At 40.3% G+C, this 20,879-nt stretch overlaps 1 protein-coding gene and 1 long non-coding RNA gene across 2 annotated transcripts; one reads left to right on the plus strand and one right to left on the minus strand.

Annotated features, from left to right (window-relative positions):
* Window positions 1–1,224: 1,224 nt before the first annotated feature.
* Window positions 1,225–18,975, minus strand: MED7 (mediator complex subunit 7). The gene is made up of 2 exons (XM_010592168.3): window positions 18,850–18,975; window positions 1,225–3,107 (listed from the first exon to the last, which is right to left on the minus strand). Exon 2 carries the CDS (start codon window positions 3,088–3,090, stop codon window positions 2,389–2,391), a length of 702 nt encoding a protein of 233 aa, XP_010590470.1. The 5' UTR covers window positions 3,091–3,107; window positions 18,850–18,975; the 3' UTR covers window positions 1,225–2,388.
* On the plus strand, window positions 10,629–13,392 carry LOC135229031 (uncharacterized). Its single transcript, XR_010319847.1, has 2 exons — window positions 10,629–11,980; window positions 12,285–13,392. It is a non-coding gene; the product is annotated as an uncharacterized LOC135229031 (long non-coding RNA).
* Window positions 18,976–20,879: the final 1,904 nt, after the last annotated feature.

Below are 20,879 nucleotides of genomic sequence, written 5' to 3' on the forward strand. Positions count from 1 at the left end.
GATTGGTAATATCAGGAGCCACTCCGATGATTCTTCCAGATATTTTACTTTGAGGAACCAATCTTTCAGGAGTATTCATTATAACCAGGAGTGCAGATATGTATTTCAATCCTCCGTAGACTGAAAGATTTTATAGAGATAAGCTTTTAAACTTGCGACAAATATCAGACCACTACTGCTTGTTCATTAAACTGTAATCACAGAAATCACGGGATTCACGTCAGAACCCTTTAAAAGGCGATGTCAGGTCCCACCCTCAGGCCTGCAAGATCAGATTCTCCAGAGGTCTAAATCTAAGATTCTACATAGGATTTTAATCTTGCAGTCCTCCATCCCCAACCTCCTTCCACACCAATTAATATGCAAATGGATGTTTTGACTCTTGTAAAAACGCTATAATGTGATTTCCATAGTTTTTTAAATGTAGCCATTTGCATTTAAAGTTTTGAAAAGCAATCAAAAACTGGTTTTGGCCCTTTTAGCACACCACCATTCTCAAGGTTATAAAAGGGTTGAGGTCAAAGTTTTCTTTGAGAGTTGCTCAAGTGCTGTGCAATTTCTGTCTAGCTCCCCCACGAGGGATTTAAGCTCAAGAGAGCTGGACTGTCCCCTAGTCTCTGGAGTCCCAAAGGTCTATACCACAAATGGTGGCAGGGTAGGGGGAGGGTAAAGATGGCAGACTGGCCAAATAGCTGCCCTTGTGATAAATAGGTGTGTGCTTGGGAGCAGCTCGCACTCCCAAAATTTGTGAAGGCAAATGATGCATGAATGTTTGATACACAGAGTTGGTCTGCAGCTATTTTAAACTGGACTTTGCTAGCGCTAGGACTAATGAGACCTTAATAGAGCAAATCTCTGACAGGTGATGTGCTGGGAACCAGGGGCTGAGTCAGGAATCAAAAGCAAACATCTGGGAAAAGGCACTACCTACATCAGTGGTTCTTAATCTTGAGTATGCATCAGAATTACCTGGAGGGCCTTTTAAAACACAACTTGCTGGGTCCCATCCCCAGTTTCTGATTCAGTAGGTCCGGAGAAGGGCCTGATAATAAGCATTTCTAACAAGTCCCCAAGTGATACTAATGCTGCTGGTTCAAGACTTAGAGAACCACTGGCCTACATTAAGAGAACCGCAGGCAGAGATCCTCGAATACAAGGCAGACTTTCTACCAAGACCTTGTTTGGCAGAAGAGGGTTAGGAGAGAAGGAAGTACAGAAATAAAATTTCAGTGCTCAAAACAAGTTTATTTCTTGCTCACATAAAGTCTAAACAGCTGGGGAAAGAGGGGTGGAGACTGATGAAAGGAGGGCCTAGTATAGTCATGCAAAGACCTAAATTGACTATACCTTGGCCATCTTCAAGGGCTTCCAAAGTAATCCTGGGTGTGGATCACTTTGTGGATGGGAGTAGAGAATGGAAGATCATTAAAGAAATTTTAATGGGGCAGGCCTGGATTCCTACAACCATATTCCATTATCTAGGACTTACTCACATGGCCTGACACAGATGGATGAGAGCCGAGGAAATGTGTTCCCTGGCTGTGCAACCATACCTCAGCAACGTTATCTCACGGTAGCAAGAACCTTTGATGGATAGCTAGCAGTCTCTGCCACCAAGCCCCTTCTCCATTATAGGCTGCAGCCTTAAGCAAGTCTGAACTTAGCTTTAAAGGAAATGTGTAGCTAATTACATCAACATTTTAATTTACTAAAATGTGTTTCCAACTAAAACTAACCAAAAGACTGGTGACTGGGGTAAAAAAAAGTTATGAAACCCACCCAATATTCCACCCAGAATGGGAAGAAGAGGCTGGGACAGTGGGTTTGTAGCAGTCATGAGGAAAAATAAAGTTGCTGTTGTATGAACTCTACTGGATTCCTCTCTTTTAACGTGTTACACTACCTTTTAGAGATGTTAAGCAAATTTTTAAGTGAAATAAGTCTAAAGATTTCATAATTTCACATTTACACAACTTGAAATTCTTTATCATACTTAAAGCAAATTACAACTCTACTTTTCAAGAACAAAAGCTTGCTATTACTGAGGACATCTTCAAAGTTTTACTGCAGCTCCAAAAAGAGGAATGTCCCACACAATAGCAGCAAACATTTTGCTTTTTAAGGTGATGACTCTTAATGTAAGGGTACCCATTTGTCTATGCTTGCTATAAACTTAAATTACTGCCTGTAATGTTTCATAATTGACAAAGTTTGAGTCAAGATAAAAGTCATTTATATGACTTTTAGTTATACCTCTTTTAAGACTGTCCACAAGAAAATAAACTAATATATAACGCTATTTACCAAAATGACAAAAGAAAAGCAATATATAATGCTATTCACTGAAAGGACAGAAGAAAGGCAAGAAAAAAAAAAAAGAAATATCCTTCACGGTCTTTCATTCATTTCATCAATTAGGACACACAAGGCAGCGTCCTTCTCTATAATCTGGTCTCTCCTATGACCAGAATTTTCTCTTTGTTGTTCATTCTGTCCAGTAAAATTATTGCTATCATCAGCATCCATTGGTTCAGTTTTTACTCTCATTCCTGTTTCTGAACGCGGCAAATCATCAGGCAAAGATGCCAAGCAATTTTGAATCATCTCAATGACTCGTTCCAGGTGCTTCTGAAACCTCTCGGCTGTTTCAAGACGTTGACGTTTCTGTACCTCCATCATGACCCTCAAAGTCTCCCTCGCTTGGTGAGGTCGGTATTCATTTATAAGATGATGCACGTGGACAAAAAGTAGCTTAAGATCCTCCAGCTTCTCTTCTCGTTTTATACTGCCGGGGCTCCTAATCAGGATATCTAAGAGGTCTAAGAAATTAATAAGGATAGACATGTTGAGTTTTCTCAGTTCTTTCTTATGGTCAAACTGCATAGGATGAAGCCGTTCAATGCCCTGACTTTCCAAAGGGCGAATGATAAGATCATCACACTGGAACTGGTTGCCAAACATCATGTAACTATCTTTTATTGGAGGTGGAGGCTTGGGAGCGAGACCTTCCTGAATATTTTCATCTGTATATTCCTTAATGTACTGCATTGGAGGTGGTGGAAGTGCACTGACTTGCTGTGGTTCACCCATTGTGGAAGATCAGGAACCTATGGAAATCAACCAAAGATTTAGAGTAGAATTACGAAACAAACACTGTCACATCTAGTGACTACAGACAGAGTATTTTCCTCTGGCAGGGTGCAGCCCAAGGCAAGTAGAAGCCTATAGTTTCTAAACATATTTATAACGGGAAAAGGCTCCCATCCTTTTCTGGTTAGGCATTATATCCTCAATCATCTAAGTATTTTTTCTTCTCTACTAAATACTTTTATTAGCACGGAAAATACACCTTAAGATCCTCCCATCTATTCAAAAAAAAATCTTGATTCCACATCCCTCACCAGTTATAAGCCCCATTTCTCTACTCCTCTTCATAGCCAAACTACACATGCTGTCTCCCCATCTTACGGCTCAATCACTTTTATTTTATATTACTGGTTGATTTTCAAAAACAAACACTTAAGTATAACTCTAATAAACACTTTTGACAAAATTAACATTGCTCACATCCAGACACCTAGTATCATCTGAGTTTCCTGGATGAGTGATAATTTAATTCTATACCCTTTTCCCCCACAATGTATCCTACAATTTTTTTATGGACTCAGTAGCCTTTCTACATCTACTATAAAAACCAAAACCAAACCCAGTGTCGTCAAGTCGATTCCAACTCATAGCGACCCTATAGGACAGAGTAGAACTGCTGGGAGCCAGGCTGCAAGGGCGGCCCCTCTGCACCCACTGCCCCCAGCATAAACATCAAAGAATCCCTGAAAAGTCAGGAAGAGCCAGGCTGCAAGGGCGGCCTCTCTGCACCCACTGCCCCCAGCATAAACATCGAAGAATTCCTGAAAAGTCAGGAATATCTCTGTCATCTGTGTTATGTGTCTGTTTCATTTTCAGCCTGTGTATAGCAGAATGTATAAGCATAAAATTCCATTATAGATTTAGGGACCTTTGGACGGGGGGCGTCCTACTCATAATCCCCTGGTGAAATCTCGGGTAGGGACAGCCCGTGTGTTACTTGGGAATCAACATGAAGTTGTCTTAGGGGAAAAACAAATAGCTCGACTATGGAAAACAAGAATAGGATGGTGAAATCCTGGTATTTACCAAGGCCCTTTTTTGTGATTAAACCACCACCCACACATGACCCCATAAAAGTGGAAAAACAAAAGGCAGTGAGTTCTCTCAGCCAATCTCTCAGCCAATTACAGGTCAACTTTCTCGTCCACCCCGCTCACTGCTGCGCTTGACTGGTCTTTGGGTATAGAGATTGGGCTAATTGTCCTTGGCATAATCGTGGACAATATGACGTAACCCAAAGTGGCTGGGCTTCAAGAACTTGACCACCCTGGACAAGATGGACAAAGCCTATGTAACAATGATTTTGCAAAAAGATTAATTGTTATAAAAACTGTGGAAGGTATTGCAAGATTAAGCATAAGTGTAAAGCAATATGAAGTCAATTATTATTTTGTGTAAAAATATATCAACAAAATATTCTCTTCAATTAAACAAAAAACTCATTGTACTTGTGTATGTATGCGGAACTGTACTATGTGTCACTTGGAAAATTATGTCTCTGGGAAATGATGTTTATGATTATATCTTGTACTGCCCCTTTATTGATCATGCGATGTTATGCTTTTGTAAGCTTATGATATAAAAGACCATGTAAAAAATAAAGAGCAGAGCCTTCTTTTTCTGCAGAATGAAAATATAAGACACACTACCGCTCATTCTTTTTCGCCGAACTCTACCCCTCCTCTGGTAACCCTGTTCATTGCCGAGGCTGGCCCCCGGCAACTGGCGCCCGAACAGGGACCTGAAGGTAAGCAACGTCGTCTCGGGGTAGATAGGGCTGTTGCCTAGAGCTAAATAAGAAAGGAGAAAAGCTCCCTTTAGCCACCCCGTCGTTAGAGAGGACGGGGATAGGAAAGGAAAGATAGGCAAAACATATGAGAAGTTGTTAGACCCCTGTATAAGCAGGAGAATACTAGAAAAACACTATGGGACAAACATCCTCTGCAGAAAGAAAACTGTTTATTGATATCATCACGTGTATGCTCAAAAAAAGGGGAACCGCGGTGACTAGAAGCCAAGTAGCTCGGTTTTTACATTTTGTTCAGGAACAATGCCCCTGGTTCCCAGAGGGAGGCTCGGTTAATTTGGACATATGGAAAGCTGTGGGAGAACAGCTACAAAAATATTATACTAGATGTGGTCCTGAGGGGGTGCCTGTTGATGCTTTTGCATTATGGATGCTTATCAGAGATACTCTTGACCCAACTCCCGATTCTGTTAAAGCATTCCAAGTACTAGACAATCCTGACTCTGACCCCACTTTAGAGGAGGAAGAAACACCTCTGCTTCAGAAACATCCTTCTGTAGCGTCTACCCCTTCAGCCCCTCCCTTTGTTGGTCTATCTAATCCAATCACGAATGACACCCTGAGCCCGGAGGAGCAAGTCGATCTAGAGGAGGAGGCTGCTAGATATCATCAGGATGAGGATATTGTTCTTCCTTTACAAAAGTTGCAAATTGAGTCACAGCCTCCAAAGTATGAGGTTAAATCATTGACCTTTACTCCTCGAAATAGAGTACCTTTACCTCCCCCACCTCCTTCTCTGACAGGAAAATCAAAAATCAAAGCAGCCTTAAAACAAGGCTTGTCTGAGGGGGACGTTACCCTCCCTTTGTGCTTTCCAGTACATTATAGTGGGGAATTTGATGAGGATACAGAATGGACTCCTCTTTCTTATAAATTCCTCAAGGAGGTTAAAAATGCCTGCAAAGAATATGGACCCCTGTCTCCATACACATTGTCGTTAATAGATATTCTGTCAACCAGCTGGATGACTCCTTATGATTGGTATCAGCTGGCAAAATCCTGCTTACCAGGGGGTAGTTTCTTGTTATGGAGAATGGAATATGAAGAACGAGCAAAAAAAGAAGTTGCAGCTAGTACCAGGAGGGATAAAATAACTCTTGAGGCTATCCTAGGGACAGCAGACTGGGATCAAAATCAAACTCAGTTAAATTTATCAAAAAAGCTATCTCAAATAGCGGCCCGCTGTGCTACAGGGGCTTGGCGTTCCTTACCTCCGGGAACTGAAAAAACGTCAGCATTGGCCGATATCAAACAAAAACCACAGGAACCTTATGAGGATTTTGTAGCTCGACTGCAAACGGCGGTTGAACGCATTATTACTAATAGTGAAGCTTGTGATTTGGTTACAAAACAGCTGGCATATGAAAATGCTAATGCTACTTGTCAAACCTTATTAAGACCTATAAGGAAGACGGGTGATATTAACGCATATATTAGACAATGTGCTGACTTTTCCCCTGCATTTGTGCAAGGTATCACCCTGGCGGCCGCTCTCAAAGGTGAATCCCCCCTGGTATGCTTGCAAGCTATGGCAAATTTTGATAATAAGAGGAAAAGTAATAATAATAATACTGGATGTAATGGAAAAAATGGGAACTGTTACATTTGTAATCAACCAGGACATATTAGTAGACAGTGCCCATCGAAAAATATCGGAAAAATAAATTCTGCTGATTCATCGGCTATAGTAAATATGTCAAATCCAAAAACTCTTTGCCCCCGCTGTCAAAAGGGTTTTCACTGGAAGAAGGATTGTAGGTCTAAATATCATAAAAATGGTCAAATTTTAGGTCCAAATACTAACACTCCTAATGTTACTGCTCTTGAACCAACTGGGTCGGGAAACGCCTTGAGGGGCCTGCCCTCGGCCCCGAAAATAATGGGGGTACAAACTCAGTCTCACAACCCATTCATTCCCTTTGTCCCGTCTCAAGTCTCATCCGAGCCACCCCAGGAAGTGCGGGATTGGACCTCCGTTCCACCACCTCAACAATATTAACTCCTGATGTCTCTGTTACTACAATTCCAACAGGTATTGCTGGACCATTACCAAAAGGCGTGGTCGGATTGATATTAGGACGGAGTTCCCTATCGATCCAAGGTCTTACTGTTATTCCAGGAGTAATTGACTCGGATTTTATGGGAGAAATCAAAGTTATCATGTCACCCCCAACTCGAACACATTTTATTCAAAAGGGACAGAGAATTGCACAATTATTGTTACTTCCCTATCATACCATGGGGACTGTGGCCTCACAAGTCGAGAGAGGAGATAGAGGCTTTGGCTCCAGTGATGTGGTTTTTTGGTTACAGGAAATCACTCAGAATAGACCTATGAAAGTACTTTTAGTAGAAGGAAAACCAATAAATGGCCTTATGGACACAGGGGCTGATGTATCCTGCGTTGCTGGAAAAGATTGGCCTGTCTCTTGGCCATTATCCCGGACCCCTACCACGCTGGTGGGGCTGGGACAGGCACCACAGGCCGAGAAAAGTTCTCAAATCTTACATTGGCAGGACGAATCTGAACCTCAATTTAACGGTACTTTTCAGCCTTACGTTATTCCTGCTATACCTTTTACCTTGTGGGGACGGGATGTTCTCTCTCAAATGGGCGCATTTCTCTACAGTCCTAGCCCTCAAGTAACGGCGCAAATGACCCAAATGCACTTTGACCCTACTCGAGGTCTGGGAAAAAATCAACAAGGTATTAAGATACAGGCCTCTCCTCAGAATAGATCTCCCCGGCAAGGGCTAGGATATTCAAATTTATAGTGGGGGCCACGCTGTTAAAGGCTGCTGACCCCATACAGTGGAAATCTGAACGACCTGTGTGGGTAGAGCAGTGGCCCCTAACTACAGAAAAACTACAGGCAGCCACAGAATTAGTCCAAAAACAATTAGAATTAGGACATATAGAGCCCTCTAACAGCCCATGGAATACTCCTATATTTGTTATAAAAAAGAAGTCTGGTGCATGGAGACTTCTACAAGACTTAAGAGCCATTAACCTTACTATGCAGGATATGGGAGCCCTACAACCTGGTCTTCCATCCCCTGTTGCTATTCCTAAGGGAGACCCAATAATAGTCATTGACTTACAAGATTGCTTTTTTACCATTCCTCTTAGTGAGCCTGATAGACAAAGATTTGCTTTTAGCCTGCCCTCAATTAATCTAATTAGGCCATATCGGAGGTTCCAATGGAAGGTTCTACCACAAGGAATGAAAAATAGCCCTACTCTTTGTCAAAAATATGTGGATCAAGCTATAAGTCAAGTTAGAAATGCGCATGCTGGTGTTTATCTTGTTCATTATATGGATGACTTATTATTGTCTCATAAAGATAGGGTTTACTTACAACAGGTGTTGCAAGATTTGGTTGTTGCTTTGGAAGAATATGGGCTAAAAATAGCCCCAGAAAAGATACAAATCGATCCTCCCATTAACTACTTAGGAAGGACCATACATAATCAGTATATTACTCCTCAAAAAATTCATCTAAAAACCACTCATTTAACTACTTTAAATGATTTTCAACAACTGTTGGGAGATATTAATTGGGTTCGACCCTATCTAAAGTTGTCCACTAATGAACTATCACCATTATTTAATATATTAAAAGGAGATCCTAATCCTCGCTCACCTCGGGTTCTAACAGAAGAAGCCCGGTTAGCTTTAAAATTGGTTGAAGAAGCTTTAAATAATAGTTTTTTACAAAGACTTAATTATACATTACCTTGGGACCTGATTATATTAGCTACTCTAAATTCTCCTACTGGTTGCTTATGGCAAGAGGGACCCTTAGAGTGGATACATCTTCCACACACTCATAGGAAAAATGTTCCTTCATATCCCTCCTTGGTGGCTTTGATATTTCAAAAAGGGCGACAAAGAAGTAGGGAACTGTTTGGGCTAGACCCATTCAATATTATAGTTCCTTATAATGCTGAACAGACAAATTATCTTCTTCAAAATAATGAAGAATGGGCTATTGCTTTGACTGATTTTAAAGGTCAAATTACATATCACTTACCACCACATCCTGTCCTCACGTTTGTCAAAAGCCACGAATTCTGTTTCCCTGAAAGGTGTAAACCACAACCACTTTCCCAAGCAGCTCTTGTATTTACTGACGGCTCAGCCAATGGCAGAGCTGTTTACATTGTTAATGGAACAGAATTTACAGTTCAAACTGAAGAAAAATCCGCCCAGAAAACAGAATTAATAGCAGTAATTAAGACCTTTTCATATTTAAAAAATACTCCATTCAATCTATATACTGATTCTCAATATATCTATAGACTATTTCCTCATATTGAAACTGCTCCTATTCCAATTCAGTCGACTGTATCACAATTCCTAATAAAACTTCAAACACTTATTCATATTAGAACACAACCTTTCTTTGTAGGACATGTTAGGGCTCATTCAGGTCTACCTGGACCTATTCATGAAGGTAATAATAGAGCTGATCAGTTAACAAAACTTATTTCTATAACCACAATTGAACAAGCTGCTGAATCACATAAACTGCACCATCAAAATGCTTCAGCACTTAGAAAACAATTTCAAATTTCAAGAGAAGAAGCACGAAATATTGTCAGACAATGTTCCTCATGCCCTACTACATTGCCATCTTTGCCCATGGGAGTAAATCCTAGGGGATTAAAACCCAATTGTCTTTGGCAAATGGACGTAACCCATATATCATCCTTTGGGCGACTTTCTTATGTCCATGTAACCATTGATACTTATTCCCATGTCATAATGGCTTCTGCTCGAACTGGAGAAGCATTTAAGGATATAATTCAACATATGTTTTATTGCTTTGCCATACTGGGAAAACCCGTAGAAATTAAAACTGATAATGCCCCTGCTTATTCTTCTAAAGCATTTCAAGAATTTTGTAAAACGTTTAAAATTAATCATACCACAGGAATTCCCTACAATCCTCAAGGTCAAGCAATAGTGGAAAGAGCTCATCAGACTTTGAAAACACAAATTACTAAATTACAAAATGGAGAATTTAAACATAGTACTCCTTATCATATCTTAAATCATGCATTATTTGTTATTAATTTTTTAAATATAAATGAACAAGGTTTATCCCCAATGGAACGCCATTGGTATACAAAACAAGATACTGTTGTACCTTCAGTATATTGGAAAGATCTGTTAACAGGAAAATGGAAAGGACCTGATCCATTAATTTCTTGTGGAAGAGGCTATGCTTGTGTTTTCCCACAGGACGAAACTTCCCCTTTGTGGATACCCGACAGACTCATCAGACATGCAAGACCCAAAAACCACCAAAAATCCTCCAATACTTTCTCCCTCTCTGCTTACAAACCTAACACCTCTCACGACTCTTCTGAGAAATCTGTCTCTTGAAAATGCTCCATCTACACCCCCACCTTCGCCTGTCTCTAGTTCCTCCTTTTCATCTTCTACTCCACCCCCTCTCACCGACTTTATACAACCCTCTACAAACCTCAACAACTCTTCATCTCGAGACAAAGTGCGGTGGAGAAGCCGGAGACATACTCCCTATTCAAGAACCCATCGAACCATTGCGGCTGAGCCCCCAACTTGGGGCCAACTCAAAAAACTTACTCATCTGGCTCACACCTTAACTGTGGATCAACATATTCCCGTAAATGCGGATACTCTTTTTGTGGCAATGCTCGCTATCATTTCCTGTCAGGTATGTGTTGTTACGGCTGATATACATTGGGCTTATGTCCCAAAACCTCCTATATTTCATCCCGTCACCTGGGAAGATCCTTCCCCCTCTGTATTTACTAATAATTCTGCATTACTGGGGGGCGAAACCATATTTTGGAACCCTCAGGGCTTTAATTCTAATTATTCCTATTCTGGTATGTCAGATAATCCTCCTATTTGTATTCAATTAAGAAATTTGCAAAAAACTATCCCTGGCTGTATTCCTTTTGGCTTCAAATCAATGATTACTGACTCACCTAATGGAAATCAAAACCAATAGCCTTACAGATTATTATGGGCTCTACGCCTCATCCTTCCAGAAAAAATTGACTTTCTTAAAGGTATCCCAAAAGTACACACTCCTCTTTTTCCTACCTGTGATAAGTCGCCTCCTGAGGATTCTAAGAGCAATCAAGATTGGGCTATGATTGACCCTTCAAAAGGATTTCCTATTTGGAGAAATTGTATGTATAATTCACAAGTTGTATATGCTTTGCCTGAAATGTCTGCACGTCTTATTGATTGTAGTATTTTAAATCCTGAAGATGATTATCGTCTATTTTTACAATCAGCTCGATATCGTTTTAATTGGCAAGATACCTTAGTCCCTCTCCCACAAAAAGTTAATCGTTGGCATATAAATGGATGGGTTCCCCCTATTCTTTCTACCTTCACGGGTAACATACATCCATCTTTGTGGAGACTGGCAACTGCTGCCGGCAATGTCACTTTGTCCCGTCCTTTTAATAATGAGAGTTTTGATATTCAAGCTTGTGTACCTGCTCCATATGTGTTATTAATTAGCCGCAACAATCACTCTAGTATTGTTATAGAAAACAAGAAAACACATTATGTTAGTTCTTGTGAAAATTGTATACTGACCAGTTGTATAAATCCTGCAATTCCTGTCGAAAGTATGATGATTTTACAACAGCCAAAATATATTATGATTCCTGTACATTTACAAGAAGATTGGTATGATGATTCAGGCCTAGAAGCCTTAAAACAAGCTTCTGCTATTTTATCTCGAGCCAAACGGTTTGTAGCAGCTTTAATACTGGGGATTTCCGCTCTCATAGCTTTACCAACTTCTCTTTCACTTTCTGCTATGGCGTTAACACAACAGATTCATACTGCAAATTATGTAGATAATTTAAGTAAAAATATTACTTTAGCCTTAGCCACACAAGAAGCCATTGATAGAAAATTACAACAAGAAGTTAATGCCCTTGAAGAAGCAATTCTATATATAGGACAAGAAATCACTAATCTCAAAGTGCGACTTACTTTGAGATGCCATGTAAGTTTCAAATGGATTTGTGTTACTCCAATGCCTATAAATACTACCATACATAATTGGGAAAAAATCAAAAATCATATCCAGGGCATATGGAATCATTCCGATTTGAGTTTTAATATTGACAAATTACATATGGAAATACAAGATATTACAAAAGCAGAAAAAGATTTTTCCTCTTCTCAAACAGCCAAACAATTTATTGATTCCTTAAATTCCTTTATTCAAAAACATAGTCTTAAAAACATTCTGTTAAACACGGGTATTTCTTTATGTTTATTCTTGATTTTGTTGTTCTTTCTTCCAGTCATCTTCTGAATCTTAAATCAAGCTATCCAAAAGGTGGCTTCAGATCTTCATCTAGCGAAATTAAAAAATAAAAAAGGGGGAGATGCTGGGAGCCAGGCTGCAAGGGCGGCCCCTCTGCACCCACTGCCCCCAGCATAAACATCAAAGAATCCCTGAAAAGTCAGGAAGAGCCAGGCTGCAAGGGCGGCCTCTCTGCACCCACTGCCCCCAGCATAAACATCGAAGAATTCCTGAAAAGTCAGGAATATCTCTGTCATCTGTGTTATGTGTCTGTTTCATTTTCAGCCTGTGTATAGCAGAATGTATAAGCATAAAATTCCATTATAGATTTAGGGACCTTTGGACGGGGGGCGTCCTACTCATAATCCCCTGGTGAAATCTCGGGTAGGGACAGCCCGTGTGTTACTTGGGAATCAACATGAAGTTGTCTTAGGGGAAAAACAAATAGCTCGACTATGGAAAACAAGAATAGGATGGTGAAATCCTGGTATTTACCAAGGCCCTTTTTTGTGATTAAACCACCACCCACACATGACCCCATAAAAGTGGAAAAACAAAAGGCAGTGAGTTCTCTCAGCCAATCTCTCAGCCAATTACAGGTCAACTTTCTCGTCCACCCCGCTCACTGCTGCGCTTGACTGGTCTTTGGGTATAGAGATTGGGCTAATTGTCCTTGGCATAATCGTGGACAATATGACGTAACCCAAAGTGGCTGGGCTTCAAGAACTTGACCACCCTGGACAAGATGGACAAAGCCTATGTAACAATGATTTTGCAAAAAGATTAATTGTTATAAAAACTGTGGAAGGTATTGCAAGATTAAGCATAAGTGTAAAGCAATATGAAGTCAATTATTATTTTGTGTAAAAATATATCAACAAAATATTCTCTTCAATTAAACAAAAAACTCATTGTACTTGTGTATGTATGCGGAACTGTACTATGTGTCACTTGGAAAATTATGTCTCTGGGAAATGATGTTTATGATTATATCTTGTACTGCCCCTTTATTGATCATGCGATGTTATGCTTTTGTAAGCTTATGATATAAAAGACCATGTAAAAAATAAAGAGCAGAGCCTTCTTTTTCTGCAGAATGAAAATATAAGACACACTACCGCTCATTCTTTTTCGCCGAACTCTACCCCTCCTCTGGTAACCCTGTTCATTGCCGAGGCTGGCCCCCGGCATAGAACTATCCGGTAGAGTTTCCAAGGAGTGCCTGGTAGATTCGAACTGCTGACCCTTTGGTTAGCAGCCGTAGCGCTTAACCACTAAGCCACCGGGGTTTCTACAACTACTATAGAAATTTCAAATCCAAATGTATCTTCCATGGCCACATAATCTCTACTTATGCCATTTTAAGCCTATGAATATCATAAAATGAGAAGACTCTCAGTACTCTTTTGGACTGTTTTTATCAGTTTCAAGATATAACAACATCCTCCAACATCAGAGGGGGCAAGCAGTATTCCAGAGGCACTTCTATACTTGGAACTTGTGAGGTACTGAGAGCAGCTCTCAGTTTCTACCAAGCCACGGCAGTGCAGTGAGTGATGCAAAGAGTCAAGGGGGCATCATTCTTAATCTGACTATAAAAAAACTCATTGCCATTGAGTTGATTCTGACTCATGGTGACCCCATGTGCTCCATAGGGTTTTTTTGGCTGAAATATTTAGGAAGCAGATTGCCAGGCCTTTCTTCTGCAGTGCCTCTGGGTGGGTTTAAACAGCCAACCTTTTAGGTTAGTAGTAGTCAAAGGCAAACCATTTGCGCCAACCAAAAAAAAACCCATTGCCATGGAGTCGATTCTGACTCATAGAGACCGTACAGGGCACAGCAGAACTGCCCAAGAGGGTTTCCAAGGCTGTAAATCTTTAAGGAAGCAGAATGCCACATCTTTCTCCCATGAAGCAACTGGTGGGTTCAAACCGCTGACCTTTCTGTTAGCAGCTGGGCACTTTAACCACTGCACCCCTAGGGCTCCTTTTGTGGCACCCAAGGACCTGTATTACGACTATTCCATTGCTGTTGAGTCAACTTTGACTCACAGTGACCCTACAGGACAGTGCAGAACTGCCCCACAGGGTTTCCAAAGCTGTAGTCTTTAAGAAAGAAAAAAAAATTTCTTTATAGGAGCTAAATGCCACATCTTTCTCCAGCAGAGCAGCTGGTGGGTTCAAACCACCAACCTTTCAGTTAGCAGCTGAGCTCTTAACCACTGCGCCACCAGGGCTCCTTCATTATGACTACTGTACCAACCCATTAATTCACTGCTTTCCTAGTCTTCTGCATACTCATTTTTGTCATTCTCCAATCTGGCTTTAATTCCCTGCCACTCTACTAAAATGGCTCATCAACGATCACCACATGGCCACATCCAATGGATAATTTTCTGTGTTCATCTTAATCTCTTAGCAGCATAACTGCTGCTGCTTCTTCCTTCTCAACACTTTTCCTCTTCCCTCAGCTTCTGTGACTCTACACTCATGTTTTCCTCCTCCCTCACTGGCCACTCCCTCTCAGTCTCCTTTGCTGCCTATTCTGGTCTACCAAAATGTTAATGCTGTGCCCTGGGCCCTGCTTCCTCTCTAAATTAGAGAAGCACAAACTCAAATATCAAAGGGAAAAGACAGGAAATAAAGAGTGAAGCACTTGGGGGCAGGGATTATGGTGAACAAAATGTATGTGTGCCATATCTCAAAGCCTCCAGATAATAACATTCATGTGGGAATAAAGGTTCACTGTTCTTCAGTTTCCTGATTTTCCAGGAGAGGGCAGAAATCCAGAGTTTCATGTGAAAGATTGTATATATACAATCTTTGTGATCTGGAGGTCACTAGTTTTAGACCCTGTTCTATAACAACCTTGTTCTATTCCACCCTAGGTGATCTAGATCAATTCCATTGTTTTTAATACCATCTATGTCAGTGGCGACGGCACTGGGTACTGGGTATATCAGTGGACCTCAACCGAAGACAATTTTGCCCCCCAAGGGATATTTGGTAAGGTCTGAAGACGTTTTTGGTTGTTATAACTAGGGAAGGGACTGCTACTGGCATCTAACGGGAAGAAGCTGAAGATGCTGTTACACAGAAGCCAGCCTCCCACAAAAAAGCATTATCTAGCATAACATGACAGAAGTGCCAAGGTGGAGAGACCCTGATCTGTATGTTCTTGACTTCCTCATTTCTATATCCAGTTCAGACTGCCTCTCTGGGCACCATCTGGATGCCTTATAGGACATTAAAAAGAAAATTATCTGATTCCACTCATCATACGTACAACTTCAAACCTGTCTGTCCCCTAGTTTTTAAACTTTCCCTCTCAGTAAAACGTCCCCACTATCCACACCTAGTGTTTCAAGCCAGAAACCTCAAGGTTATCTTAATCCTCTATTTTTATCAACCTACTCCCCATCACACCTGTCACCAAGTCCTATTGACTGTTTAACTTCTGCATCTCAAATTTATCAGTTTTGGCCAAGCCACCATTCTTTCTGGCTGAACACAATAGTTTTCCCAGGAATATTTTTGCTTTCACTACTGTTCTTCTTTGTAGTAGCCAGTATAATCTTGTCTATTATTGTAGTAAACTAGCAATACTGTCTTCAGTCTAGCATTCTTTCAGATTTAATTGTATCACACTCTTCTGCCTTTGGCCTTTCCACTTGCTATTCTTTCTGCTTGGAATGTTTTTCTGCCGATCCTAGCCTGGGGCTGGCTTCAGGCATTAGCTTAAACTATCACCTTTTCAGAAAACAGCGAGATCAACAGTAGGTCTTCTTTTATTCTCTGTACTAGTATCCTGTTTTTCTCTCCCATCAGACTGTAAACTCCAGGAGGGGAAGGATTGTGATAATCATAGTTCTCATTATGTCCACAGCCTTGCAGGTAGGACCTTTATAAATATTTGAGCAGCTCCATCCATTTCAAGAGGGCTCCAATCAACGGGAATTTGAGAGTAGGCTCAAACATCCTTAATGAGTACCCATTTCTCAAATATTTTTCTGTATGAAATGAGTATACAGGCAACATGATTACAATGATAGCTAATACTTTAGCGTACACTATATGCCAGACACTGTTCTAAATATTTTTCTCATAGTTGTGAGAAATGTGCAAAAGGTACTCTTATTGCCTCAGTTTTAGAAATGAGGTAACTGGCTCAGAAAAGTTAAGCTACTTGCCTAATGTCACTGAGCAAGTAGCAGAGTAAGGATCCAGAGCCTAAACTCTTAAATACTACACTATACCATTTTTCTAGACACTGCCTCCATCTTAGTATTGCTTGCAATCTTAGTAGAAAACAAAACTAAAAATTCCACATAGGAAAATATATCGTAAGCAAATTTTTAAAAGATAGTAACTGGGAGAAAAATGTTTGCAATACATGACAGTAAATATTAAACATTTTATTTTGATGTTTTAAAACTTATTTTCAGACTCCATCCCCACTAGAAGGAAAGCACCATAGTATCAGGAATTCCGCCTGTCTTGTTCACAATTCTATCTCAGCACCTCAAACAGTGCCTAGGAAATGCCTGATCATCAAAATAGCCACTGAATGAGTTTTTTAAAATCTGTGCTAAAAAATAATAATAGACAAAGGATGAGAAGGAGAAAAATGCCAAATAAAGGTGGGAAAATGTTCAGACATACATTTTTCAGAACAAAACTTAAAATGCTATTTTTCATTTAATGGAGTATAAAGATCTCAAATATCCCATCATTCAGCAAATGTCTGAACACTTCCTACATAGCAGGCTCCAGCAGAGGTCACACTCTCAGTTTCTTCAGAGTGGTCACCCAACTTTAGAAGCAGTCCCTTAGCTATTCTGGCCCAGCAAGTATGCCTTCTCAGGTGGAGGGCACCCACTCACTGCAGCTCTCACGGAAGCAGCCATCATCACTACCACTGCATGACTCCCCTAAGTGGTAAGCCAATACCACCCAAGAGAATACGGGGAATTTTCAGGCACAGCTGATGGGAAAGGAACCTAGTAGGTATTTGGAATTTAAAATGGCAATATCCAAATTTTACATGCTGATATTCTTTAAACCAACAATCCCATTTCTAGAAATTTATCCTATAAAAATACTGGTACAAGTACACAAAAACATATACAAGGATGTTTAACATAGCACTGTTTGAAGAGTAGGAAAATTTGAAAATAACCTATGCCTTCATCAATATGAGGACTGGATAAAATACAATGTCTAATACTCTACAGCCATTTAGAAAAAAGGGGTGAGTATGTGTGTGGTTGGGGGGGCATTTATAAATATCGTTTCAATTATTTACAACACACTTAGTTGCAAACAGTTAAATCAACTTTTTAAAACTTTATTTTAACAAATTCAGAACTCATATTCTTCATCCTGATTTCCCAAATTTTAACATTTTCCTCATTTGCTTTAGCGGCTACTCATCCTTTACCCATAAAGTACTTCAGTGTGTATCCCAAAAACCAGAATGTTCTTTTATAACCACAGCATAATGATCAAACTAGGGAAATCACCATCCATACGGTACTTCAAAATAACATTTTGGACAGCCCAGGTTTCACCCCACACAAACCTTTTTTCGGTTAGGAGTCCTGTCCTGTATGTATTCCCCAGCACCATTAGCATTCCTCTATTTAAGTCGCCATTTTCCAAAGGCCAACTAAGTGACAGGTACCATTGTTTATATCCTTACTTAATTTTCATAATTCTATGATGAAGATCCCAGGGCTCAATGTGGGAAAGTACTTGCCCCAGATCAAACATTAGTAAATGGCAGAGCGGGGATTCTTATTCTTATCCCAGATTCTTTTAGTTGCAGAGCTCTTCATTAGTAAAGCTATGAAGCTTCTAACTGTACCACTGAGACTTGATATATTACAGAAATTGTGTTCATTTCTCCATTTCCTCTTAGATGGAGCTTTTTGATGATGGTGTTTTACTCATTTTAGTAAAACCAGCGCCACGCATCATAGCCGGTGTTCATACTCAACATCCACCTTCTTAGTGTTTGTTCCGTTCTGGGGACTTAAAAAAAAAAAGTATTCCAGGCCCCCCCACCCCAGGAATTTGATTCAGCTTGTCTATAGAGTGCCTCTGAAAAGTCGTTTTTAAAACCTCTCCAGGCGAGTCTGACGATTAACCTTGAGATCTATCGCCCCCCTGACCTCTATTAGCTCCCTGATGTGGGAAGGACAGAGATGGTTCTTTCCATTTGACAAAGGGCCAGAGGGAAGAAATAATTCGCCCACGGCAACACAATTTAAAAAACCGGCGGCGCGGGGCCTAGAACCCAAGCTCTCAACCTCAGTGCGGCTCGGTCTCCCCACCCGGACGAAGCCTCGAGTCAGCTGCGCAGGCAGCACCCTGCGGCCGGGTGTCCACTCAGGGGGTCGGGAGGCCGAGCTCTCCGAAGGAAGGGGAGAAAAAGGAGGGCCACCCTCGGACGGCGCGCCTCCCCAGGCCTCCCCCAACCCCAGCCCAGCTCTGAAATAGGAGTAGGGTCCGGAAGAAGAAACGCACGCAGACCGGAGCCCCAAACCGTCGCCATCCACTAACCTCAGCTCTGGGCTTACACCGGTAGCCGCCTTAGCCACTGCCACCAAAATCCGATTTCCGTTCTCCTTCCCCAGGAAGAAGCTCCTGGACGCTGTCCTCTGATTGGCGGAAAAGACTGTCTTTTCCCGAGACTCTAGTCCCGCCTCAGATCACTAGGTCGCTATTGCGCCTGCGCGGCCTCACGTAGTAGGCACAGCCGCTAGGAGGGGTTGGAGGTGAGCTTGCTGGTCTGTGTATTTTCAGTCATAAAAAAGAGAGGCTCATGGCTCCGTTCCTTTTTTTCTTTTAATTTTTTTAAAGTGCTTAAGACAGTTAAACAAAGCATCCATATGGTTTGTATAAAAACTAGAAAATACAGGTAAAATTTTTTTAAAAATTATATCAACAAAACTCTAAACCCACGTCAAAATAGTGTAAATATATAAAATATAAATAAATACGTATTAATATATATAACGTAAAAAATGACTAAAAATTATATTGGACTCTATATGGTATTTATAATTCTTTTAAATAAGGGTGTATTTGTTAACATGCTTGGGAGTTACATGTTGTGAATCTTCATTCTTCATCATCCATTGACTTATTTTCATTTAGGAATTCAGAAGGGTCTATTTAATATTTCCAGGCAACAAATTACCAAGTTAAAAAAAAAAAAAGACTCAGACTTAAAGGTTTCTTATAGAGGTTATTTTTGTAAGAAGTGGCACAAATTTCTAAATTTGTGGGAGTCTTGAAAGAGCTGTGGACCAAATAATACAAGTAGAGATGAATTTTAACAGAGCAGAACAAATTGGTAGCTTTTATGAAAATCAGCATGTTTTGTGAAAAATAAGATTAATATTCATTCTGATAAAAGTTTGCAGCAGTTTTACCTCCTCAAAAATAAGATTCATTGCTTTTTTTTTAACTTACTGTGAAGAATTTCTAATATACACAATAGCAGAGAGAATAGTGTAATCAATTTCTGTATACTCATCACTACCCTGAATAACTACTCCTAGCCATAATTTCATCAGTATTTCAGCATGCATTTTCAAAAAATATACACTCATTTCCTTAACATAACCGGTATCATTATCTCATTTAAGAATAAACTAACAATAAATCTTTAATATCAAATATGAGGCCAGTATACAAATTTCAAGTATCTCAGGATCCAAATAAGGTCCACCTTTTGTAATTGACTGTGTCTTTTAATTTCCTTCTAATCTATAGGTTCCTTCTCCATCTCAGTTTTCCCTCATCTCAGTTTATTTGTTGAGATAACCCATAATTTCTGAACATACCCCAAATAAGCTCTTCTTGTTTCCCTTGACATTGTTCTTGTCAAGGTCACCAGTGACCTACACTAATGACCTTCAATGGTCATTCTCAGTTCTCGTTTTACTACTCCTCTCAGCAGCATTTGACACAATTTGGTCATTTGGATTATTCTGGAATTCAGTTCTTCAGATACTTCTCGGTCAGATATTATCCAGGCCCTGGCAACACCCTCACCTCTGAGCTTTAGACCCCCGTACCAACATTATTAGACCTCTTTACTGCCAGAAAGTCAAGCTAGATTCAAAAGAGGATGTAAAACGAGGGATATCATTGCTGATGTCAGATGAATCTTAGCTGAAAGTAAAGGATACTAGAAAGATGTATACCAGTGCTTTATTGACTACACGAAGGCATTCAACTGTGTAGGTTGTAACAAATTATGGATAACATTGTGAAGAATAGGAATTTCAGAACACTGATGTGAAACCTCTCCGCAGATCAAGAGGCAGTTGTTCAAATAGAACAAGGGGATACCGTATGGTTTAAAATTGGAAAAGTTGTGCATCAGGATTGTATCCTTTCATCATACTTTTTCAGTCTGTATGCTGAGCAAATAATTTGAGAAGCTGGACTCTATGAAGAAGGTTGCCGGCATCAGGATTGGAGGAAGACTCATTAATAAGCGCAGTAAGCAGATGACACAATCTTGCTTGCTGAAAGGGAAGAGGACTTAAAGCACTTATGGATGAAGATCAAAGACTACA

This window comes from Loxodonta africana, chromosome 2 (genome assembly GCF_030014295.1).
Source record: "Loxodonta africana isolate mLoxAfr1 chromosome 2, mLoxAfr1.hap2, whole genome shotgun sequence".
Lineage (NCBI taxonomy): Eukaryota > Metazoa > Chordata > Mammalia > Proboscidea > Elephantidae > Loxodonta > Loxodonta africana.

Bases quoted from the DNA above. Each gene is read 5' to 3' on its own strand.
- MED7 (XM_010592168.3), bottom strand. From the start codon at position 3,090: ATGGGTGAACCACAGCAAGTCAGTGCACTTCCACCACCTCCAATGCAG.